Source organism: Mchenga conophoros, linkage group LG18 (assembly GCF_057382185.1).
Source record: "Mchenga conophoros isolate Kocher_MC1m ecotype Shallow Benthic linkage group LG18, M_conophoros_male_GT1.1, whole genome shotgun sequence".
NCBI lineage: Eukaryota > Metazoa > Chordata > Actinopteri > Cichliformes > Cichlidae > Mchenga > Mchenga conophoros.
Window position 1 is genome coordinate 24624788 of NC_140543.1, and position 26926 is coordinate 24651713.

The following is a 26926-nucleotide window of genomic DNA, read 5'->3' on the forward strand; positions in this document are numbered from 1 at the left end:
AGATGATACAGTCTGAATATAACTTTTGAGTTACTATCTACTGAAAAAAGTGGCAATTTTCTAACATTAGAAAGGAACTCACTTGAGTTTAAATAAGGTGAGGCCATGTCCTGTTTCTCTGAGTTGCTGTTGTTGAATTGAGGAACATTATTTTAAAACTTTTTTTAACCTATTCAGCTTTTGTTTGCTGCTATTTCAACTTGTGAAATAGACGGCTGACACTAAAAAAAATTTTCAGCACTTCGTATGATGTCTTTGCTGTATTGTCGTTGACTATAGGATTTAAATTGCAGAGAAAAACATTAAAATGTTTCACTAGAAATACCTCTGATCATCAGATGTTGCAACTGGCCCTGTCCTTGCTGTCCAGAGGTCAGTGTGGAACTTTCTCCACTGTTCTGTACTGTAATGCACTCTTGTACACTGTTCACCAGGTTACAGTATAGTTTTCTGTCGTAATAAATGTGTATTTATTCGTAGTATTTATGTATTAGTGCTTTTATTAGCATTTATTGTATGTTTAGCATGTTTGTGGATACTGCAGAAATCTGTCTACCTGCATTTGAAGAGCTGGACCCCTTTAACAAAACTTTCTATAACCTACTGAATGAATAGCCTACCTTTTTCTATATTAAAAACTGTAATATGAACATCTTAGCAACATGTGTTAAAAAATAAAATACAATGATATCCATCGTTTATAGGTAAAAAGTGAACTATTCCCTTGACCGATACTGTCAAGTCAAATCTTATGGTTACAGAAAGACGGTTTTTGCGGTCTTATGACGTGACTCAGGGTGGCTTTATGATTGGCTAAGCGTCTCCCATGCGTGTTGTGGTAAACAAAATCCGAGGAGCGTGTACATGCGTAGAGCTGGTAATGGAGGATACTGGTCTACTCACAGGGGGCTTAGTTAGCAAGCTGTGTTTTGTCTGTTATGTTCCAGGTGGCCGCTTGTATTGATTACGACGATATCAACAACGCGAGGGACTGCTTCTGAGAGAATTAAGCAGCGGTGGTAGGTACGTGCATGTCGAGCTGTCTTCGTCGTAGAATGTGAACTTCTGAACTTACGATGCTAATATGTAGAGGGCGATGCTAGCCCTTTCAGGGTGCAGTCTATTTCCTGACAAAACATCATTGACTTGACAAATGGTAGTTTCACTTTTATTGTTGTCTGTGTAATTCAACCCGAATAGTCATTTCAAACGATGCTTTTTGGAATAATTTTATATACCTGTGATGTAAGAACTCAAGCTACCGCTGTGCAAGTTTGCAAAGAGGACACTATACGAATTCGCTGGATAGTGTATACTAGCATTGGTTGAAATTGTAATACGGAGCATAGTCTCAACCCATGTCGGTGTTAACGTGAACTAAGGTTAGGTTAGTTAACGAAAGCCTTCTCGAATCTGTTGCCTGTCACTTTGGAATTAAGGTTTAGTCACACAGTTCACTTTCAGTACTATGTCCTAGTTTGCAGTGTTGCGGACGTCACCAGAGCTAAATCGGACACCAGTGCTATGCTATCATAGTGGCTAATGCTAACATTAAGTGCCGTTACATGAATCGTTTCCTGTTTGTTTAGCAAGTTTGTAAATGAGCAAATATTTGTTTCGTGGACTTCATCTGCGAGTCCGAATTAAAGAGACGGATAAATGGCCGCAGGTTTTTCGGGGGCGGTCACAGTACTTAACAGGCTAGCTTGTTCCACGTTAATGTAATGCTGAAACTTACAAGTGTGCAAGTGCGAACAGACAACAAGGACATTTAAGGACAATTTCGCATTAAATAAGGTTATGTTTTCTGTGCAAGACCGTGGGAGCGTTTTAATTCAATGGTAAACGTTTACGTGGTGTGCGCCCACTACAGGACGTATTGAGTACTGAGGCGCTGTGACGGTCTTGACGGTGTTGTGGCAAAAACTGATTGCTCATATTTAAACTGCTATAAGTAACTTGTTGGGCTATAATATGGTAAACATATGTCAAATGCATCCCTTATGGATGACATAAAGTCATCTTGAGCCACAAACAACATTCGTGTAACAAGGTAGAAGCCGCAATCAGTTTTTGGCAGTGACTTTTATATAACCTTTATTTATGCAGTTAAAAAATGTCATTAACATTAAAAATGTCTTTTGTAAGAGTAAGCTGGCCAACAGCACAGCAGAAATTCCAGCAAATATTACAATAGTTCTGTAAAAATATTTTAAGTGGGGATAAAGGACCGGATTGGTTATAATGTAAGTACAATAACACAGAATTGTAAAGATACTTGAAAAACAGATAATTTTTTAAATTCTATATGTAACCCCTTTGTAAACCCTGTTCACCGAAGTCTGTTTACGAACGTACATAAAGATATTACACATAAAAAATACACAGAAACATTGGAAATCACTTTTTGGCAGGCAATCACTTTTTGGCACAACAACTGAAACTACTAGTATTTATAACACTATATTTTGACGGCGGCTTACTGCAGCGTAAAGATTTAGTTGAGTTGCACTATGAATAATATCAATAAAATCATAAATATAAATCAAATACTGTGCATAAGTCTTGAGCCACTACTTGTTTCTATATATTTCGCTTCCAAGGAGCCAGACTTATCATTTTTAAAATTGGTCTCAAGCAATAATTTCTGACTGTTTTTTGAAGGTCTTTCATAGTTTTTCTTTAGACATTGGCTGCTTTTTCACTTATTTTCAGTCCAGTTCTTTTACCTGCACATTTTCAGAGGGTTTGATTTGTTAAGTAAGTAATTTGTTCCAATAGAGCTCGACAGACCACGTGACTTTCGCGCATTGCGTTGTAGATACGTGTGGCAGCAAAATCAAAACACTGCATTAAGCGCTAGCATTTCCAGCACCGGTAATCATTAATTCTGCGGTTTTAATCCCTACTTACATTTTATTTGCCCCAAAAACAGTTATGTACAAAATGAAGGAGAACACGGCAGGTCCGTACAAAGACAGACTTGACGAAAAGGGCAAAAAACCCAAAAAAGTACGAGGAAAAAAATCAAAGGAGTGAAAGGGTTTCCAATAGAAATAAAACAAGTGTTTCATAATTCATTCAATTTATTGTCTTTGTTTATAACTGGCATCATTGTTTCATTCTATTATAGAATCCTACAGGAAGGAGGCAAAACTGTATTCCATTGTGCTTTATTAGCTACTTCAGTGAGAAACAAATCAACATACTGTAAAACAGTTATTCATCACTTGATTGCTTCAATACAAGGTTCAAGGTAACCTTGAACCTTGAACCACTTGATTGCTTCAATACAACGCTTGGGCACATATGTGCAGGACTTTTCGTGGCTGTTTTGATTTCGCACTCCCTTTTAACCGATCAAATCTCGCTGTGGTAGCAGCTTTAAACTCTGTATGACCCATGTTGATAGAAGGTGCCCAGTTTGGATTGCATTTCAGCATTTTGTTGGCTGGTTTTCCTACAAAGCAACAGCAAACAAAGCAGCACAGCGCAGCGAATTCAATTCAAATCAATATAAGACTTATTTGTAACCTACATCAACAATGTTATGATAAATTATGTAATAACTACAACAAAAGACTCACCTTTGTGGAAATGCTTGGAGCAGACTAACATGTAAGCTGTAGTGTTCTGGAACGTTATATTTTGTCTTCGAATCACTGCAATCCAGGCCATCAGTCGGCTCTTTGTTACTTCGGAAACACGGCTTGAACAATTTTTCTTCCACGGCGGAATCCGATAAAAACCGATCTTTTTACCCGTCGGCTTCCTGTGGCTGTCATGGGACCGGGTATTGCAGTTAATAATGCAACAGCTTCTTGCCATTCTTTGTGCTTCTTTTTATCACTGTGTGACTGTTTTCTTGTGAAAGCCTGCGTGCACTAGTACCACTTGCCACTCGTACCTACAATCCTTTGCGGTTTTGACGTCAAATTTTCGAGCTCTATTTGTTTTGGTGAATCCATAAAAAAGCCTAAATGTAGCACAGATTGACATGTATATTACAGTATTTTCACACCAACAAGCTTACTTATATCTATGTTATATCTACGTATATCTTAGTGTGGTCTATAGTGTGTATGAACACTGGAGGACTGAAGAAGTGGCAGACCCAAAAGAAAAACAAACAAACAATCTACACAGATGAACACTATCTCAAAAGTCATATCCCTTAAGTAGATCCATCTATTGTTCACTGAAGCCTTATCAGAAATGGTCTCAATGAACAATGGCTGTGAAGAAGCCATTCTTAAGGAAGAGGAATGGGGAGGAAAGGCTGAGGTATGCCACACTAGCCAAGAACTGGTCTGAAAATCAGTGTCAACAGGTTTTATCGAGTAGAAATTGTTTTTTGAAAGTTTTAGCTCAAATCATCATCAAAAAAAACATAGAAGTGCTTGTGTGACTGGGTGAATGAGACAAGTTGTGTAAAGCACTGAGTGCTCAGAGTAGAAAAGCGCTATATAAGAACCAGCCCAAGGCTGAGTCACAAGAGAATAACAATGAAGACATTATATAAATATAAAGAAATTATAAGAAGACTTGGCTAAGAGAGTTCAGGCTGTGTTGATGGATAAAGGTGGTCAAATATTGACTGTCAGACTCTTTTTGCCTTCTACTGTATTTCCATGTATGTTTGCAGATCTTTCTCATTTTCCTAGCAAAAAAATATTATATAAAAGCTGTGGCTCAAGACGTTTGCACAGTACCTTACTTTACATTGAAAAAAATAAAATTATTTGTTTACTCTTTATGTGTGAAGAGCGACATGTAAGTTCCACTTAAATGTGTTTCGTTTTGCATGCCACAAAATACTTTGACCATTTACATTTGCAGGCGCTGCCATCAAGTTTTGGAAATGGCTTCGGACGCTTCCAAAGGGATTATGACTTTTTATCCCACTGCTGAGGAATTCAAGGATTTCAGGCGCTATGTTGCATATATGGAGTCGAAGGGAGCACATAAAGCAGGCCTGGCTAAAGTAAGTGCTAACACAACATATGCTAACACTTGGGCCATTATTTGATATTTTTATCTAGCCATTTTCAAAGCTTCACTGTCTAATGTCTTCTTCCAAGATTGTCCCACCAAAAGAATGGAAGCCCAGACATTCTTATGACGACATAGATGACTTGGTGATACCTGCACCCATTCAGCAGGTTGTGACAGGTGTGTCAGGTCTCTTCACGCAGTACAACATACAGAGGAGATCCATGACGGTGAGAGAGTTTCGCAGGGTTGCCAACAGCAACAGGTGAGAAGCGCAAAATTAAAGAGGTTGAAGATTTTTATTTTCTGATGTGTCTTGAGTACTAATACTAACATATTCAATATTTTCATGCTTTAAATCTGTGTACGGGGTCAATGTTAATAAACTGTTTTTTTTTTTTCTTTTTCTTCTTTTACAGGTACTGTAGTCCACATTATGATAACTTTGAGGAGCTGGAAAGGAAGTACTGGAAGAACGTGACCTTTAATGCTCCTTTATATGGGGCAGATGTTAATGGAACATTGTATGATCCAGTGAGTTAGCATTATTTCACCCGGCACACAAGCTGATGACATCACTGATCATACTGTACTGACTGATTCTGTTTCTGAGTCTCATTTTAAAAAAAATATCTTGTTTCCTTTCTGTTTACTGGTAGGATGTCAGGGAGTGGAATATTTGCCATCTGGACACCATTTTGGATACTGTGGAGCGTGACAACGGCATCACTATTGAGGGTGTTAATACACCCTACTTGTATTTTGGCATGTGGAAGACCACCTTTCCATGGCACACAGAGGACATGGACCTCTACAGTATCAATTATTTGCACTTTGGAGAACCTAAATCATGGTAAAGATGCATGCTAGTTAGTTAATTGATTTACAACTGTAATTTGTTTTATCTAATGGTAACTTGCACATAGTGTTGTTTTTGTTGTTGTTGTTCTGTTAAATAGTGGTTTCTCATGTCTGCTTGAAACTTGGGGGTTGCGGGTTGGGCATGAGTGCTGTTTCATGCGTGGCTGCTGAGGCCTTTGATGGTTTTCATTTACATTAGACAGTTTTGTCTCTCAAGGTGTTAAAGAAGAGGCAGAAAAAGCAGTTAACTGTTATGTGTGTACACAGTGTTAAAACGAAAGAAAGCATTCAACTTAACTTGTGCATAGAAACCAGGCTGAAAAGATCTAGGGCAGATGGATACATGCACAAAGTAATTTTCAGCATTTGACTGTCTGCAGGTATTGTATTCCTCCAGAGCACGGGAAAAGATTTGAGCGTCTGGCTCAAGGTAGGTGGCCAGTAGGATATTTTCTGTAGATATGTGTTATATAGCTATACAATGAATACATCACAGTCATGGATTCTTGTACTGTAATATTTCATATTTCACAAGAGATTTGATCTCTTTCCTTCTAGGCTTCTTTCCCAATAGCGCTCAGAATTGTGATGCCTTTCTAAGGCACAAGATGACACTGATCTCTCCTTTTGTACTAAAGAAATACAGCATTCCATTCGAAAGGGTAACTTTTTTGTAACAATTTATTGTATTTTTAGCCACGACACAGGCTAAATGCAAGAACTGCACTTGCTTATTGTTTTATTATCTGTTCATTAGATTACTCAGGAGGCTGGGGAGTTCATGATCACTTTCCCCTATTCCTATCATGCTGGTTTCAACCACGGCTTCAACTGTGCAGAGTCCACCAACTTTGCTACAGAGAGATGGATTGAATATGGCAAGCAGGCAGTTTTGGTGAGGAGAGTCATTCAGTGTCGGAGAACCAATTTGATTCTTATCTTAGTGGAAAGAAATACGTTTTATTATTACTTAAAAGAGAGTCTGTGTATGCATTTTTCCCTTTTAGTGCTCATGCCGTAGAGACATGGTGAAGATTTCCATGGATGTCTTTGTGAAAAAATACCAGCCAGATCGCTACGAACAGTGGCTGGAAGGCCGAGACCTGGTGCCCATTGACCATTCACGACCCACCCCAGAAGCTAAGGAGTTCTTGGATGAGTCATTTAATGACATCACCAGCAGCAGTGAGACTAGCTCCATCAAGAGCTGTGGGGAGGACGGACAGTGGAAGAGGTGGGCCATTTACTGTACAAATGAATCTCCTCGTGAAAATGAACTTTTCCTCTATGAAGACAACGAGCATCAAATTGACATTATAGGTGTATCTACTAACAATCTTGGACGAGTTTTGGTCTCAGTGACCTCTGACCTTTGGGTTCAAACTCGTCATGTGATAGCTTGAGAACAATGCGACATAGAATTTTGAAATTGATACCATGTGACCTCTGACCTTTGGGTTCAAACTCGTCATGTGATAGCTTGAGAACAATGCGACATAGAATTTTGAAATTGATACCATGTGACCTCTGACCTTTGGGTTCAAACTCGTCATGTGATAGCTTGAGAACAATGCGACATAGAATTTTGAAATTGATACCATGGCTGTAGCTATGGGGGGGCTTAGGGGTACCAGTGGCTGCTGCCAGTATTTTTACACGTGGTTTCACTTTATCTCATTGTATGTCATAACTTTACTCTTGTCCACGGCTGGCTATAAGAGTACAAGCAAGAGTGGTTCATAGACTGGTTCTAATACATACTTTGTACACTGCCTCTGTTTGGCAACAGTGCACACTGTAGGAAGATGGGCAGTCGCTGGAGTTGAGCTGACAGCGGGGGTGCCACCTATTGTGGGACCATAAAACCAGCTTTAGCAGAATATTAAGATATTTAGTTCCTTTCCCCTTTTGTGACAGTAGCAATTAAGTACTTCACAAGTGTGCTTTATTAGCAAATTTACCTTAAGGTATCAAAAGTATTCATTCTGCATGTTCTTCACATGTGTTTTACTGTTACATATGGTGTTCATGGGTTAATCTCACTGATGTAATAATAGGTATCTTGTTTTTTACAACATATGTTTAGAATATGTCTTCACATTACTTCAAATTAAATGGTAGAAAAACATTGATGAAACTGGGCAAATCTGATATAGTATTCACAAATCCCACATCTGTTTTGTTGAATCTCAGCACTAAACAAAGAATAGAGACCAAAAGACACCGGGTGTGTCTGGAAGTGCCCGAAGAAGTTGTGCCTCAGGTTGAAGATGAAGACGATGAAGAGCAGTATGGAAAGCGTCCTAGACTCAGTCTTATACCTCCACGGGCTGTGGCACAAGATGGCAAAAGAAATAAAGGTATTAATACCGTCTCACTGATTCCTGTATGGCAACCAAGAGTCCAATAACAATTACTGCTTGATGGTGGAGTTAAACAGTGTAGCAAAACTTATTTTCTGTTTCATTTAATTTACAGGCCCACCAAAGTTGGTTGTCACTCCAACCAAGCTCACGCTAATGGATCCATTTCATAGGGGCCTGTCTCAAAGTAAGGGTGACAGTGGCTGCCCTCCTCATTATACCAAGACTCGTGCACCTGCAATCTCATCTCAGTCCAGGTCCAGAAACGGGCATCTCTCAGTCTCAGCAGCCTCTATGTGGACAGAAGTTGGAACTCAGCCTGCCCGCAAAATGGGTGTTGCCAGTCTGCTATTCCACAGGACTCTGAGTCCTAAAGATATTCTTCAGGTGCAGAGCTACAGTCAAGAGACGCAGCGGCAACCCACCACACAGCTACATGTGCACAGCTATGCCAGAGAGCACCAGGCCCGCCATCTCCAGCACAAAACCTTAACGCCGGTTCCATCTTCATCTCAGGTGCCGCACTGTGAGCAAATGAAGGCACGGCCTCAATTTGAAATCACTATGACCAAAGTAGCACAGAATGAACAAGAAGCACAAAACATTGTGGTGACGGAGAAAGAAGAACATGAACCCAAAACGTCCGTGCCTGTCGAAGCTCTGGCTGAAGTCAAGAAGCCTCAAGTTGAGCCCATAAGCAAGCCTGCTTCCCCGCTGGTTCACACACAGCCACAAGATGTGAACAAAGTGGAAACTGAGGCTCCCAAGAGTAACAAGAGAAAGGTTTGACTTTGTTTTTATATTTCTTTATTATGAAAATTACAAAAATTGTGTTTTTATAATAGACAAATACATTAAAGATGTAATGGGAGAAAGATGTCAGTTGTTATATTTGTTCATTTGGTCAGTGTTGTGTTGTATGCATGTTTGAACACGGGCCACAGTGCATGCATTGTTATCTTTGTCTAGGTACCAGCAGGCTGGCCAAAGCAGCTTTTAATCACATCTTTGCTCTCTAGTACTGACGCCTGTTCCTAGAAAGCAGATGTGACAACTCAAAACATAAGTTTCCCTCTGAGTAGACTAACCCCAGCATGAGAAATGATGATTCATGGATTAGTGCAGATCCTCCCTCAGATTATATTAAACTGACAGGCAAAAATCTGCGCTATGGCTGATTTATTTCAATTAATTTATTTTTCTTCCTCTTCAGGCCTTCTCTGCTTGTTCACTCATATAAGAACACAGACATGTATCTTCACTGTAGCACTGTATATAGTCATATGGCAAAAACGGCTGTTCATAAACGCCAAACAAACTAATAATAAAAACATATTTATTAGTGCTGTCAATAGATTTAAAAAAATTAACTAATTAATCTCACATTTTTCTATAATTAATCGCAGTTAGTTGATCGCTAGCCTGGTTGCAATTACATTTTTTGCAACTTCATATTTAAGTTTGTAACTGACATTTATGCAATATAATGAAGTAAATGGCGAATAAATACAAATAATGTATTCAAAGAGAGTTTGAATAGTTTTCTTCAATCTTTTAGCACAGGTTCTCTCCTGTGAAATACAACTTTTTAAAAAACCTATATACTAATTGGTAAGTGTACACTAACATATAATATATATTAGTTCTGTCAAACAATTACAATGTTTAATCAGATTCATCACAGGGTTACTGTCGATTAATCATGATTAAATATCATCCATTTTCATTCTATATTAATCGCATTTCATTTTGCATGAGCAAACAGACTCGAGGAAAAAAGGGAAAATATATGCACTTAAAATGTTTATTGAACATCTTGAACATTTATGTTCACAAAAACCTTTGTAAACATTGAACGAGGATAAGACAGAAGTTATATTTTTTGATAATCGCACCCCACTGGAACAACTAACTGATGCCTTAGGGCCCCTTGCCAGCCATCTCTCGCTCACTGTTATAAACCTTGGTGTTTTCTTGCACAGCTTTTTTTAAACTTGAGAAACAGATCTCCTCTGTGGTAAAAAAACAGTTTCTACCAGCTGCGTCAGATATCTAAAGCAAAGCCATAACTCCCTTTGAAGGACCTTGAAAAGCTCATTCACGCTCTTATCACTTCCAAATTAGACTTCTGTAATTCCCTGTACTCTGACCTCCCATCTTCCTCTATTCACTGGCTCCAGTTAGTTCAAAACGCAGCTGTGCGTCTCTTAACTGGTACTAGAAATTATGCCCACATCACACCGGTTTTAGCCAACCTACATTGGCTCCTTGTTGAATATCGTATCAATTTAAAAATTCTCTTGCTTACCTTTACAATTTTAAACAATTTGGCTCCCAGCTATCTATGCAAACTCCTCCATTTGTATATCCCTAATAAGACACTTAGATCTTCCAATCAAAAGCTCCTGATGCAACCGAGGTCTCGTCAGAAGTCCAGAGGTGATCGGGCCTTTGCTGTCGTAGCTCCCAGATTCTGGAATAGCCTCCCTCCTTTTATTCGTTCCTCCGAGTCATCCAGTCTTTTAAATTGCGTCTTAAAACGTATTATTTTAATCTGGCTTTTGATTCAAGCTAGTTATGTTTTGGCTTTTTTTGTTTGTTTTACCCATATTGTTCATATTGTTTCTTATAACTGTTTCTTTTTATTCTTTCTTATGCTATTGCTCTGACTAACTGTGAAGCACTTTAGTCAACTTTGTTGTATTATTATGTGCTATAGAAATACATTTTGATTTGATTTGAAACATTTATCCACTCTGTCACTCTTGGTGAGGCACTTCAAGTCCTTGAAACGAGGAACTAAAGCTATGTAAAGTAGACTTACTGAGTCCCCGATGCTCCGTGAGTGGTTTGTCGCAAGCTGGGTGACGCACTACCCAAAGTCCTACCAGCATCCCCGTATGCTTCATCAAACTGCCCGAATTGCGTTGACAGAAACATTTCAGGGATTTTGAGTCATTCTGCACTCCAGATGCGTTAATTGCGTTAAAAAAAACTTTAATCGCGGATTAATTTGCGTTAACGCGTTAATTTTGACAGCACTAATATTTATTGTTTTTCTTATTTGCAAGTAATTAATTACAGGCACTATTAGCTTGATGAACACTTATTTACAGATGTGGCTAACAGGACATTTTAACTACCCCAGAGTGTCACTGCATGAAAAATTGTTGAGCAAAATGTATTTAATAAAAAAAAGCAGCAATGTAAATGTGCAAGTTATGTCAATAGCGTACACGTAACACAGGCATGCTGTTGCAGTTTGTTTTGAGATGAGTTAAATATAATTTGTCAGGATCTGAGTGTTGTAAAATAACTCAGAAAAGCTCTCCAGATGTTGGTAATCCTGATTGTAGTGGAAATTGGGTCTAGCTTGATCACCAGATGATGCATGCAATGCAATGTTACGATATTGTTTAGATTTATTTAATAGCAGTTTTGGTAAAAATAAATTTTTATTACATGAACAAAAGTTAGCTAGCGGAAGGGCACACATCTTTAACTCTAAGACATTCATGCAGATTGATTAACAAATTTAGGAAGTGATGGGGAACGGGCGTATATTTGTAGGCTAACAAACTAACATCCAAAAAGGGAATTGTCTCACCGTGCGATGAACAATCTTAGGTTTCACTAAAAGCGCTTGCTTTGGTAATACGCATGTGAGTGTCCAAACTAAAACAGCCACAGGACTGTCTGGTTGCTCCGTACTGGTGCATCTTTCTGTGTATGATGTTTGCACACTAATCTCTATTAACATCATAGTCTTTTTATAATCTCTCTCGTTGGCGTGTTGAATTTTAATAGCCATTATTCTAAAATCTGAGATGTTCAATGTAATTCATGCTGTTTAAACTACAGAATATCCAATCCCCCCTCGTGGATAATGGCATTGTCATCCTGAAAGACACCATTCCTGTCATGAAACCAGTGCGCGATGAGCTGAAGGTGATTCCTCAGATTCATCATGTAAGTATTTAATACCTGAGACCAGAAGCTTAAAGGCACGGTTGGATCAGATTTTTATCTGGAAAAGTGTGCATATCAGTACAGAGCTTCCATTATGCCTGATTGTAGGGAGACCTCACTGCAAATTAATTTTGTATGTGTTTATTACAACATGCATTATGTGTCCTTTAGTTATGTCTTGCTATGCACTTCTTTCTACAGCAGGTGTCAGACGAGCAGTCGTACTGCAAGCCTGTCAAGAACCAGCAGGAAGCACAGCTGTGTAAGCTGCCTCGTCATCATCCTCTGTTCAGGGAGGCACACAGTGATGATGGTACGTAGTATTTTAGATCCTCTGTGTAATTGTGTGGTGTGTAGTTCGCCAGATTACCAAGTACTGTGTTTACCACAATGATTTTATGTCTTGTTTTAGGCTTAAAATTTTTTTCCATATCTTTTTCTTGCTATATCTGCTAATAAATGAACTCAAGTTTTGTAAATTTCTAAGACTAAGGTGGTTAATGTTTTTGTTTTATCACTTCACCTTGTCTTCCTAAAACATAATGGATTCACCATCTCCTTCCTTCATTTATGCCACACCTGTTATCCATAGATTTATATGTAGATGTGCAGGTCATCCAAGAGGAGAAAGAGGAGTGGGCAAAGCCACTAACCCAGTTATGGCAGTGTCTGCCATTTAGCCCTGCTGCAGAGAGGGAATATAACAAACGCATGGGCCAACAGGCTCCCTACTGCTCTATCTGCCTGCTCTTCTACACTCACCATCAGGTAGGAACTAAGGGCCTAAATTAACAAAACCATGTGTAGTCTATGTAGGTGTGGTTAGTTTTACAAGTGGTTCACAAAAGTTCTTGTTTTCTAAACACAGACACACTCAGTTCATTTAAATGTCAAGGAGGAAAAAAGACATGTTTTTTTGCTGTTAGGTATTGTCACAGTTAGCAGTGAACTGTGTGTCGCAAACATTAGTAAATCGGTTTGTCTTGTATTCATCTATATTATATCCTTGCTTCTGTTGTAGAAAGAGCAACTATGCATTTGCAAATAATATAATGTGTTAGATATATTAATATACCTCTTTAAATAAAGATTGCAATAAATATGCTGCATGTTTCCTACAGTTACCATAGTACTGGATTAATCAGAATTTGAGGAGAACAATGATGCTAACAAACCTCTAAACTTTTTCTCTTTTAAGTCTGAATCCAATACTGGGAGTTCTAGTGTGACACTGGTGAACCGTCCAGGGGGCCAACAGTGGTCTAAACCACTGATCCCTGAAATGTGTTTTAACACCCAGTCCAGTAAGATTACTGACAGCGGGGAGGGGCAGCTGTCTAACCCTAATGTAGCTGAGGATGGTACCAGCCGCCTGGTGAGCTGCACTCAGTGCTGCGTACGTGTACATACAAGTAAGCCTATTTTCTCTGATGCATCTATTAAAATAGTTAGAAGAAGGCTGAGGGATTATTAAATTAAATCGTAATTACATTTAGTACATCCAGACCTGTTTGTTTTTCTTTAGGAAACTAGCACTCAGCTGCTTTTTTTCTTAAGCTACTTTAATAAACCATAATTCAGGCACATCAAAGATGAATACATAAACACCCCTTTGACGCTTAAAACGATTCAGCCAGTTCCTCTAGCAGCTGCTGCACAAAGTCTCAAGTGAATGGTTTTGCTGAATGACGTGCTAGAGTTATTTGCTTCACAGAGAACATAAATGGGGAGTAATGAAAGTGGAAAATTTGCTGCAAACAGTAGCCCTCAGTTTGGTTTTTTAAATACCTTCTGCACTGCTAACAGTTGATGGTTTAAAAATATTATACTTAGAAAAGCAAAATAAGAATAAGCAAAAAGTTGATTTTAGCATCTCTGCCCTTTTAAGCTTTGAAATGTCTGAGTTTGTTTATTTCTGGTTTTGTTTTAGGTTGCTATGGCATTTCCAGGGATGATGCAGAGCTAGATGAATGGCTGTGTGCCCGCTGTGAGGCTGACGCCATCACTGAGGTTAGTTAATGAAGGCATGTCCTTCGTTTTTTTTTTAAATAAGTCTTTAGCCCTGCTTAGTTGTAAACTTGTATCTAAATGAATAATTTAGTACATGTATTTAGTCTAAATGGCATCACATCCATTAGTGTTAGCTTGTGTATGTTGATTATGTTACAGTAAAATCAAGTGTTTAGCAGTGTAGCCTGCTGCTTGGAAAGGCTCATAAATGGAAGCAGCTTACCACTGGAATCTTAATGGGCCCCATTTGTGTCACTCTTTCATAGCGGTTCTGTTGTCTGCTAAAAGAAACGGAGGAATGTCTGTTAAAACACACAAAAAACATGTGTGTATGTCTTTAATTAAGTGTTAAATGTAAAGTAAAATTAGATGAGGTAAGATGTAAACAAAGCTACTGTATTACAGGCCAAGAATAAATTTGTGCTGAGCCACATTCACCATATAGGATGGTAACACACACTGTGGGGCCATTGGCATTGAAATATCAGTTTCTGCGGTTGCATTGAAACCAATACATGTACTCCTTACTTAAAATATATAAACATGGGGTGGTTATACCCACACAAAAAGATGTGAACAGCTCGCTACCTGAAAGTACCTGAAACAAAAAATCGGAAGGTAACATAAAAGGATTACCAGTAAAGACATGCTGTGTTCACGGCTACCTTCCTCAGAGGAATGAATCATTGGTACTGTTCCCCAATAACTAGAATTTCAGAACTTGTATAACAGATAAACTTCAATTGTGAATTTAATTGACTGAAGTTGAAATGATTTGCAGCTCCGACTGCAAAAAATCTCTTGGCAATTTTTGTGAGTGTGAAGATACTTTTTTTTTTTTTTTTTTTTTTTTTTTTTTTTTAAACAAAGGTGTCTGCATATGTGCACATGCCAGCTCTTTCTCTCTGTCAAAACATTGTACTACTACTGATGATAATAATAATAATAATAATAATAATAATAACGACAACATATTTCATGATACAGAATAAGGCATAACTGTTCACGTCAGCACTACAGAATTGGCTTGTTGTTTTTTGGGGGGTAAACAGAACTGAGAGCCGCATCATTAAAACTTGGCTCTGTATGACGTCGCTTCCTCTCTGCAGAGATAGCGTTAGTGGCCCCTTCCTCTTGGTGGACATGTATTTTTTTTCCACCTTTTGTTTTAAAAGATTATCTGAAAATTTCCTTTGCTCTCAGCATTCCCATCAGCTCAAAACAATAGGGAACTATTCTGGGAATGTCTCCTGAAGATAGTCTAAATCCCTCTGACCACTAGTGGGCAGTGCTCCACTGTACACTTCATTAAGCCTGAGACGATGTTATGTAGTTTTGTGTTTATGTGTTTTTTACTTGTGGAAGTTTTCGGTCTTATCTAACTTGATGTCATGGTTTAAGTAGACTAAAAAGGTTTTTTTTGTTTTTTTTTGGTAGGTTTACTTAAAATGTTATTGCTACAGATTTCCTTGTTCTGTTTTTAGCGAATTTTAGGGCTTTAATCAGGATTCAGGGTGTCCACATTAAGCTGTTACTTCCCCATGATTCACAGATCTTGTGTCAGTGCTTTTCTGGTTTATATCTTGTATAAAGGTTTCTAAAAAAGGTGTATAGAAAGTGTATAGAAAGCTATTAAAAATAGCTTGCAATAATTTTTATATTTATTCACAGAAAAGTAAATATTAACAAGATAATAAAATGTGAATATTACTGCCTAGCATAGCTTTAAATGGCTTTAAGAGACTTGATACATTCAAGTCTTTTTGTCCAAATTTTTAGAAGCAAAATAAACAGAATTTTTTTTCCTGCATGTGATTCTTTCATGAATGTTGTGCAGCTTTTTGTTTATTGGCGACACTCAGCGGTTTATTTACTTGAAACATGCAGAAGTGGTTTTTCGTGTTCTAGCACATGTCTGTTGGGTTTGTAGGACAAACAAATGATCAGACAAGATTAAGCTTCATATGATTGATTTTTTTTTTTTTCATGCAAATCTTTTACATAATTGTGGTTTTCCTCCAGTGTAGACGAAGAACAACATACTGTCCTAATCAAAACATTCAGTTTGGTGTAATAAGAGAAATGAATCATATACTACAGCTAAAAATATATGATGCATGTTTCTTTTTGCAGGACTGCTGCCTGTGTTCCCTGAGAGGAGGAGCTTTACAGAGAGCCAACAATGACAAGTAAGAAGTACTGAAATAAACAAGTGATGATATTCTAAGCACAACTTTGTCATTTACACACAGTAATGTTGAGGTTGAAACTGGGGCTCTGCCTCCACCTTTGTTCACTTGTTTGAAGTTGTAAGAACTTCAGTCAGGAAAACATTTCCCTGCTTCTTGGATTCAGTCAATCACGCTCAGTCGTGACATTATGTCATAAAATTGTTGTCATTCTCTTTGACTGCTGTAATTTTTGCTTCCTTTAACCTCTTACCTCTGAAATCATCTCATCCATTAGACCTTTAAACTAATCAAATTTTTCAAATTCATATGTGTGTTGTGCAAACAAACAAACATCTGTGGTTACCCAAATAGAAAAGATTGACTATCTTGACTATATTGACTACATGCATTCTCACACGCACCCGAGTCCAGGAGCTGTACTGAATTTATGTTGAGAGCGCCTGAAGGCAAAATCCTTTAGCCCAGATGATGTTAGTCACACCCTGTTTGAGAGTAGAGCGTTCTCAGTGTGCTGAAGTTCAAATAGCAGATTTTCCTCACACTGTCAAAGTGATATCATTCAAAAGTCATCTTGAGTTCAGCCCAACTGGAGAAACTAGTTTATCTTTAGATTTTTGAAAATGCATGATTTAATTTTTTTTACAGTTTCATTCATTTATTTAGTATTGAATATGTGTAGACAATAACATGTATCCCTAAGGCTTTGTCTACACTAATCCGGATAAAGTTGAAAACGGCGTTTTCGTCTAAAAACGCTCCGCGTCCACACTATCGTTTTCAATCGTTTCAGAACAGTTTTTCATCCACTGAAACGCCTGAAAACACTTTTCTGCGCATGTGTGAATCGTGAGACAATTCGACCTGCATAATTTCTGTCTGCTGTTTATTTACTTTCCGGCTCTTTGAAACATCACGGCAAAAGGAAAAGCACCGAGTTTTTTAAATGGATTAACAATGAGGAGTTCTTGCTGCATGTAACACAAAAGTACAAAGTTGCAAAAGCGAGTGAGAATTAAAGAATTTGTAGAAACGCTATCTGGAGCATGTACAAACTGATATTAATCTTTAATAGGGCTGTCAAAATTGAGCGCAAACAAAACAACTGCTGTATAATGCCCTCTGAGTGTAACATACTCTTTCTGTGAAATCCAATTCATGTTGCCTTTCACACAGGTGGGTTCATGTGTTGTGTGCCATAACTGTGCTGGAAGCTCGCTTTGTCAACATCACTGAGCGGAGCCCCGTTGACCTCTCTGCCATCCCACTGCCACGTTTCAGACTGGTAAGTCAGTACAGCTGTGTACTGTAGGGTTACACATGAGTGCGGTGACCCACACAAGGCCACGCGTTTTGTAGATTTGGGGATATTCCTGTGAATGTGGAATGCATCTGCCGTGGAATGCAAATGACACAGTAAGGTGTGTGTGTGTGTGTGTGTGTGTGTGTGTGTGTGTGTGTGTGTGTGTGTGTGTTTTCCACTTCCGAGCACAAGGGCACTTGGAATGTCATGAGTTCACACATCACTTCTGTTTAACTACTGTGGTGCCTGTTGTACTGTCACCACAGTTTTACTTCTTGTTTTTGTATGTTCTAAAAATAAAGAAAAAGTACTGCACACACACACACACACACACACACACACACTTTTTTAGCTTCCTGTCAGCTCACCGAAGTAAATTTCAAAATAATGTAAAAGGATTGCACTATCCTTATCTTGTAGTTTGTTTGAGATCTAAGCATTCTGAAGGAAACAATGCAGGAATTCAGTTACGACAGTTGGCCTTGTTGGCATTGTTACGCGTCTGTAACACAAAGGAACCTTTGTCAAAGGATCTACTTTTACGTGTGTTTAAATAAGATATATGTCACTAAATTGTCAACAGGAAGCTGTGTAATTTCCTCCAGCATGTCTGCATCTCAGTTTGTGTGCCTTTTATAATTCATTTCTGACTTCCTTCCTCTCATCCTCCCTGCTTGGCTTAGACGATTTCTTTTCTCCTTCTTTGCTTCTCATGTTTTTCCTTTTCCTAGCCTCCCACTTACAATATGGAACACTTAATTTCACCCCCTTATTTCACTCTTTTGTCTTTGTTTCTCCCGTAGAAATGTGTGTACTGCAGGAAACGGATAAAGAGGGAAGTGAAAGGCTGCTGTGTTCAGTGCTCCCATGGGCGTTGCTCCACGGCATTTCACCCCACATGTGCTCAGGCAGCTGGTGTCCTCATGCACCCAGATGACTGGCCATTTATTGTCTTCATCACTTGCCACAGGCATAGAGCACCAGCCATACCTGAGGTAATCGTGGAGAGTCCCAGTCCGGCCAGTAATAATTTCTGAAGACACTGTCCTGTGAAGATGTGTTTAAGGTGTAAAACAGATTACCAGTGAAAGGAAACGACAAACAAATTTGCCTTTTTCTCAGCATGAGCTTACACTGCTTTTTCTGTGAATTTTGTCTTAAAATTGTTTCAGAGAAACGTTTTCAGTTCCTCACTGTAAAGAAGTGTTAGTTCCACATTATCAGCAAGCTTTAAAATGACCCTGAATAGCTGTCTGGGACTTTGATTTAAAGAGCAATTAAGTTTGATGTGCAGGTTAATGAATACTGTTAAATTAATTATTTTTTTCATGCGCTTCCAGCTGAATGTATAGAGATACTGGGTCATAATAAGAACATAATGCCATCCCATGGTCTCCTTACACCTTCAACACATCTTTTTTTCCGTCTCATCCCTGTGATACATTCTAAGTTCAGGTGTAAAGTTGCAGTCTAGCAACATGTCTAAACATTGTACTGTTAGAGACACTTACTCATCACATCCTAAACCACACATCAGATTTGTTGCTGAATTGAAGAAAAATATGTACTAGGCAGTTGGAAGCTAAGCTGCTAATTTGCAGTGGTGTTTACAGTTTACAGTGATGTGCTGTGTTGGACTGGTGCAGGTGAAGCTGTGGTCATGTTTGGTTTCATTAAGGGTAGCAGACGTCAATATAAATTCAAGGTTATGATTTCGTTTAGCTTCACACATTAAATTCTACCTTTTGTACTAGCTTCATAATGTTTAGAGGGTTGGAAATCAGCCATATAGCCCTCTGCCTGTATCTTGTGGAATTCAGTTTGCTAGATCCACAAAAGAGCGGTAAATATCAGAGTAGGCGCACAGGTCAGCTGATCACAGCCTGTACACAAAGAAAATTCAGCCAGAGTGCTCAATAGAAATGATGAAATGACTTCTTTAATGTAACTCTTTGCCCCACGCTGCACCGCTGCTTAAGTGGTTCAGTCTCCAGCTCATTGTGTCCATATACCCATTAAAATAGTTGATGTTGTTTACACTACTGTTGGGAACTGTGGCATGAGTTGTGTAGCATTTAAAATTCCTCTCTTTTTTTTTTCTTTTTTTTTCGTTTATGTTATCAGTTGATGAAGTGTCTTTGCAACAAGATGCTTTTATAAAGTGAGGACTGTCTTGCCTCCCGTTGTAGCTTCCAGCACAAGCTTAGTCAGCTGTGCAGCACCATAACAGCTGGAAGCTACCACAGGGATTTCTGCTTTTGCACGTTGAAGCTTTGATTCACTAACTGGAGAAGAATAACACAATAAACCTGCTCTGACAGTCTCCATGGTATTGTTGTGACTACCAGTTTGTGTTGGTTCTCATGTGTAGTGTTCATATCTTTTTTTGAACAATGGGGCAGGGATAGTGTTTAAACATTGCTGTAACCTGCTAATCCATTTCTCTGAGTTATCTTTATTGCACTACAGCCACTGTCTTACCCTTTATCTTGGGACTATGGGAAAAAATTTACTTTAAAGTAATAACATTTGATTAACACTCAGTATGTTTGTCTTCCACAGCGCAGCAAAGCTGCCATGCAGGAACTGGTAGTGGGCCAAAAGGTGATCTGTAAATACAAGAATGGCCGTTACTACCAGAGCGAATTGCTGGAGCTAACCACGGCTACGTTTTATGAAGTGGTGTTTGACGACGGCTCATTCAGCGACAACCTCTTCCCTGAGGATATTGAGGTTAATAAACCTCTCAGATAGCTAAAGCTGATCTCAAATTTTCCATTTCTAAATGCCCTCCCTTTTCAGATGGCCTGAGGTCAATATTTGTTTAAATGTGTTTGTAGAACCGGGACTGCGTCCGCCTCGGCCCACCTGCCAAAGGTGACGCTGTTCAAGTTCGATGGACAGATGGGTTGATATATGGAGCCAAGTTTGTAGCTTCCCACTCCATCCCCATGTACCTGGTAAACATGCATTTATCCCTCTGATCCTCATCAGCTTCAACTCTGTTTGATTAGACTCCATCAACACATAAAATGCTGGGTTAGGATGATTGTAAAGTCTTGGTTGTCTGGTTTAAAAATTAACATTTTGTCATGTTAAACAGATGGTTGCTAACCAGTTTTGTAATACTTTAAGATGAAGGGTCTTTATCAGTCATGTTTTTTAAGTTCTAAACAGAAAATAGGAGCCTTTATGCGAGTGTTGATGGTAGATCAGTTTGTCGCATTCTCATGAATCCAGTGTGTTTGAATATCTTTAAAGAATTTCTTGGCACAAAGAAGAATCACATAAAAATTTGTCAAGCTTAATGTAGATAAAATGTTTTTCTTTAATACAATTATACTTTTAAAACAAGAATTAATGTGGTCGTGATGAGAAAAATTCACTTTAATATCCAACAGGATAAAATATCAGAGCGAGGACATTTAATGCCTGAGGGAAGCGAACTTTCCTTTTACATCAGTCAGGAGCAGAGTCAGACATTTCACTTTTTGTTACACTTACTTGATGATGTTAATCTTTGTTGCCCTAGGTGGGAATAAATGGGAATTCTACTCTGGCTATGAAGAAAATTATTATGTGACACATACAATACAGTATGAGGAGTAGAAATATTCAAATACGCTTTAATTTAAGCACTTCCTCTGTGTGTGTGTGTGTGTGTGTGTGTGTGTGTGTGTGTGTGTGTGTGTGTGTGTGTGTGTGTGTGTGTGTGTGTGTGTGTGTGTGTGTGTGTGTGTGTGTGTGTGTGTGTGTGTGTGTGTAGGTGGAATTTGAGGATGGCTCGCAAATCTCTGTCAAGCGGGAAGACATCTACACTCTAGATGAGGATCTGCCTAAACGGGTCAAGTCAAGGATGGTGAGCTAAAAGTCTCAATGCTTTATGTTATGTGGAAATAAATATGACACCAGTTGTTGGGGATGCTGTGTAAAATGTAACTAAAAACAGTGGAATGAATAACTTAAACTCATATTTTATTTACAATAGAACATAGAAAGCACACACGCCCAAGCCTCAACTCTCGCGGCCTGGTACTAAACGACTCATGGACCAGTATGGCCCGGGGGTTGGGAACCGCTTATCTACGGTACATAATACCAACAGATTCAGGGAATCTGGAGAAATGGTCTTCAGACCTTTTCCCAATTTCCAGGAGAAAAGGTTCAAAATCAGTATTGGATGCCTGGGATCTTCAGACCGTCAGGCAGCACTGCATTAAAATCACTCCATGGGCTCAGGAAAACTTTCAGAAATCACTGTCTGTGAACACTGTTGACTGTGCCATCCACAAATGCAGGTTATAGCAAAAGAAGCCATCATCACTGCTCTCTTCTCTGAGCCAGAGCTCATTTAAAATTGGCTGACACATACTGGGAAACAGTTCTGTGGTTAAAATTTGAAATTCTTTTTGGAAAACATGAACATTACACCCTCCAGACTGAAGAGGAGCTTATAATCAGCACTCCGCTGGTATGGGAGGTGCATGTGTCATATCGTGTCGTGTTGTGTTATATGTAGTGCCGACGTAGGACAGTTTTTCCAATTTCATTGTACTACTGTACTATGTATGACTGTGCAATGACAATAAAGAGTTATCTTATCTTATCTATCTTATAAGTGCACGTGGAATTGACAGTTTGCATATTTGGAAAGGTAGCGTGACAACTGAAAGGTATTACAGGTGTTAGAGCAACAAGTGCCCCATCCAGATGACACCTTTTCAGGGAAGACTTTGTATATTTCCACTAAATAATGCAAATCCACGTACTGCAGCTATTGCAACAGCGTGGTTTCATACATAAAGAATCTGGCCTTCACCAACTGAAAACATTGAGTATCATGAAGTGAAAAGTTCAACAAAGAGCCGAGACTGTTGAGCAACTAGAATCCTTTGTCAGACAAGAACAGGACAGCAGTCAGTTCTCAAAGTGTAGACCGTTGGTAATTTATGAGGGGACGATTAATCTTTAACTATTTATCTGTTCTGTTATGAGTAATAACGGGTTTATGAGCTTTTCAGAACTTTGCAGTCTGCTTTTATTACCTCTCAGCTCTAAAAGGCTAATAGGGTATTGTCATCACCCTGCTTGGTGGATGACATGGACACCAAACTTTGTGAACACGATAGCTTGAGAATGAGGTGACGTAGGATTTTCAAATTGGTCCCATAGGTGCATCTACTTTGAAGGCTGCAGGGTGGGACTGGTGACCGTATTCTTTTTTACTTCTTTTCTTCACAGCTAGCCAACTTTGTTGTGCAATTGCAGCTGTATGTTTGCATCACAACTGTAGAACTAAGCAGTAACTTTTGTATCTCCTTTTCGGTTTTCAGTCGGTGGCATCAGACATGCGTTTCGAGCTCTTCACGCAAAACGATGTCAAGCAGAACACCAAAAGGCAGCGGGTCATCAATTCTCGATATAGAGAGGACTACATTGAGCCGGTCATCTATCGAGCCATCATGGAGTGACATCCTTTTCTTTCTGAGGGTACTGCTTAAAGGATTGACCGCCCCTCCTGCTCTTCCACGGCCTGTCAGGCTCCATATTTATAAACTACGGCTGGGACTTTAACTGACTCTTGTGTGCTTTGAATAATATTCATCGACATTCATGTCCCATTGCAGTCTGGAGATTGTTTGCTTTCCCCCATTTCATCGTTTTTTTCTTTCCTTCAGGAAGAAGCCATTAATGAATTAAATGTGAAAAAGATTTGATATTTTCTTTGTTCTCTGCCACCCTGATTAGCAACTGTTGACTAAAAAACTACATGTTCTACAGCAGAAACATATTTCTCATTTAAATCACAATTCACTGATTCAGACTGATGTTTTCACAATTTTTGCCATACAGAAACTTGTTGATGGAGGTTTTCTCAACTCTGTTTTCTCCACTGATGCAGACACACTGTAGCCGTTGACTGTTGACAGTTTGAGTTATGAAGAATTGTGTCAAATCATAAACCCCAAAGAACTAAAATTCTCTGTCACTGTTTTAACAACGGTTGATCTTGTTGCTTATTGCGTTACATTTTGTGGTTGAGAAATACGTATACGAGTATGTAGTTCACCCATACATAGTTGTCATTGTGCATCTACTGTGAAGACAGAGGACGTTTGACATGTTTTACAGGCCCAAGCCTTACACTTCAGAGGGCCTACAATACCTTGGTTTATTATAATTATTGTAATTAATGTTATTACTATACTTTTATTTATGCAAGTGCATCAAGTTTGAAAACAAAGCTATTTTTGTCATGTCCTTTTCACAGTCTGTAGAAAACCTCAGATGTATTTATATTTATTATATTGACTGGTTTTCAGACATGCTGTTTAAACTGAGGCTCGCGTTTGCTCTGCAGTGAATTCGGGAGGTAAAGATTATTATTGCTAAAGTTGTTCAAATAGCTTATTGTTATCTTCTTTCTGCGCATTTTTTTTTGGTGTTTTTTATTTTATTTTTTTATTTTCGTTTTGTTTTCGACTTATTGCCTCAACCAAGTGGAGTTTTTGTGTTTCTGATAAATGCTAGCTTTAGAGATTGTAGTTTCAGATGATAGTTCAATCCCTGATGACAACAAACTCCACGACAGCTCATTTTTGGATTTAAGTGAGTTTGCTTTCATTTGCAGTTCCTTGAACCTGCTTTAAAACAGACTTGTGCAGAGAATTACGAACCTCTGTAGGATGACCTTTGCAGATACTTTTTAGCTATGATCTTGGCTACTGTTGGGTTTCCTTTGGGTCTGTCTCCACAGCAGCATTAAGTCTGTGCACTCTTTGTAAACACCAACTGTTTGAGTAAAGTTTTGAATACGAAAAATACCCTTGTGTAATTTATTTTCTCTACAAAATCCTGGCATGTACTAGCATGTAGCAACTATAAATCAAACTTTTCTTTCTTTAAAGGAAAACAGAAAATCATTACATGAATAAGTCTGCTCTGCTTGGCTTGCCCACTCCTGCTGTCAGATAGTGGTAATAGCTGTATTCAAAATGCAAAATATATGTATACATCTCTGTAAGTTAAATCATATCACATGTTAGAAAAATTTAACAACCGGTACCAGCACTGGGGTAAATATATGTACAGATAGATAATTCTATTTGCATATATCTTCTCGGACAACATAAATAATCACACTATAGTTAACAATAAGCTGTGAGTTGACCGTAAGTGAAGTGTTAATTTTAGTAAACAAGTGCACATGATTACAATCTCTTTTAAAATCAGCATATTTGCAATTCTAATATGCACATTGCAGAAAAACAGCTTATTCTCAAGAACTTATCCCCACTTTGAATTGTGATTGTTCACATTGCATTATCATACTGACATTAATATTGGCAAAATTTTTTGGAGGGGGTGATGGTGCATTTTACTATTTAAGAAAAGAAATTGTGTAAGATTTGATTCTGTTTTGTTTATAGAGTAATAATTACAACAGCACTTTATACTGTAAGGCAAAGACCCTACAATAATACAGAGAAAATAATTACATGACCCCCCCTATGAGCAAGCACTTGGTGATAGTGGGAAGGAAAAACTCCCTTTTAACAGAAACCTCCCAAAACCAGACTCGGGGAGAGGCAGCCAATCTGTGGTGACCAGTTGGAGGTGAGGGGAGGGAAACAGGACAAAACATAGACTGTAGAAGGGAGCCGGAGATTAGTAATAACTAATGATTAAATGCAAAGTGGTGTAAACACATAGTGAGTGAAAAGAGGTGAGAGAAGGAGTAACACTTAGTGCATTAGCACCTTAGGCCTACTGCAGCATAACTAAAGGAGGATTCAGAGTCACCTGATCCAGCCCATGTAAGGAAAAGGATTTAACAGAGAGCCAATGAAGGGAAGCCAGTCTGAGAGAAATATGAATCTCTCTTTCGGTCCCCGTCAGTACTCTCGCTACAGCATTTTGTGATCAACAGAAGGCTTTTCAGGGAGTTTTTAGAACAACCTGCAATAGTCCAGCCTAGAAGTGATAAATACACAAACTAGCTTTTTAGCATCACATGACAGGATGTTTCTAATTTTAGAGATAATGATCAAATGCAAGAAAACAGTACATATTTGTTTAATATGTGCACTGAAACATGTGCCTAGTCAAAAATAACTCCCAAGATTCCTTACAGGGTTACTGAATGCCAAGGTAATGCCATCTGGAGTAAGCACCTGGTTGGACATCATGTGTCTACGATGTTTTTAGGGCTGAGTACAATAACCTCAGCTTTATCTCAATTTAGATACAGGAAGTTAGAGTGCAAACTAGAACTCAGACATAGCTTATAAAATCAACAAGTGTTCAAAAAAACTGATTTTTTAAAAGAAAATACAAATCCTATAAAGTACGGACCCGTGCTGCTCATCTGTTATCTGCATTGTGAAATTTCATAGTTAACTTTGTCAATCACCAACATTAAAGATCCTTTACCTAAACTGGTTGCTCAGTAAAGGGTGCCCAAGGTCTTTGAATCTCTTTTATAATCTACGACACACTGCACCCCAGACCAGGCACAACACATCAGATGTATTGAACTGCCTGAGAGAATCTGATGCAACTGCATAGCAGAGCATACCGGTACAAAATTTTTTTTTAATTGCTTCATTTTATCTACTCCCAGCATACGTCATTTTGTTCACCACAGTCCCCACCAGAAGAAGAATCTATGTGGATTTAATGCTACTGAACCTTTTCCTATAAATAACTGAAACACCTGGGAAATATTAGCAAATGGTTTATAAAATACTAATATAGAGCTGTAAGACCTGTGTTTTTATGTACAATTTTGTACATGTCTGTAATAGTACCCAGTTTTCATGAACACACCTGATGACACAGGCTGGTGTGTATTAGCACAAAGCTGAGTACCTACCCTGCTGTGACACAGACACACCCTAAGGTTTCCATCACATGTTTCTGGGAATTTTATAGTCTGATTCAGTGTTTGGTTTACTTACTAATCAAGGAGTACTATTTGACTTCTTGTTAGGTGAATTCCTGATGACGTGAGTGAGACCATAAAACTCCGCTTACGTTTCAATGAAAGACGGGCAAGATGTGGTTATCCACGTATAGGCTGAATACCAACATCCTGCCTATTTCACTTTTGTGCTGTGCTTTCCCTACTGTTTTTTTTATCTAAAAGACACGTAACAAGAAACCCCTCTTTGGTTTCAGGACTTTCTGAGGTGGCACCTTTGGTTTTGTTACATCATACTCATGCATCGCTTTCTATC

At 38.6% G+C, this 26926-nt stretch overlaps 1 protein-coding gene across 1 annotated transcript; it reads left to right on the forward strand.

Annotated features, from left to right (window-relative positions):
- The first annotated feature begins 849 nt into the window (after nt 1-849).
- Nucleotides 850-24509, forward strand: LOC146553857 (lysine-specific demethylase 4A-like). The gene is made up of 23 exons (XM_085254050.1): nt 850-1023; nt 4840-4984; nt 5082-5257; nt 5412-5526; nt 5652-5845; nt 6234-6283; nt 6412-6515; nt 6611-6748; nt 6861-7087; nt 8047-8213; nt 8332-8999; nt 12078-12185; nt 12387-12498; nt 12778-12953; nt 13384-13597; nt 14116-14195; nt 16329-16384; nt 17561-17669; nt 18491-18682; nt 20250-20420; nt 20528-20647; nt 21454-21546; nt 23021-24509. Exons 2-23 carry the CDS (start codon nt 4862-4864, stop codon nt 23156-23158), a joined length of 3531 nt encoding a protein of 1176 aa, XP_085110176.1. The 5' UTR covers nt 850-1023; nt 4840-4861; the 3' UTR covers nt 23159-24509.
- Nucleotides 24510-26926: the final 2417 nt, after the last annotated feature.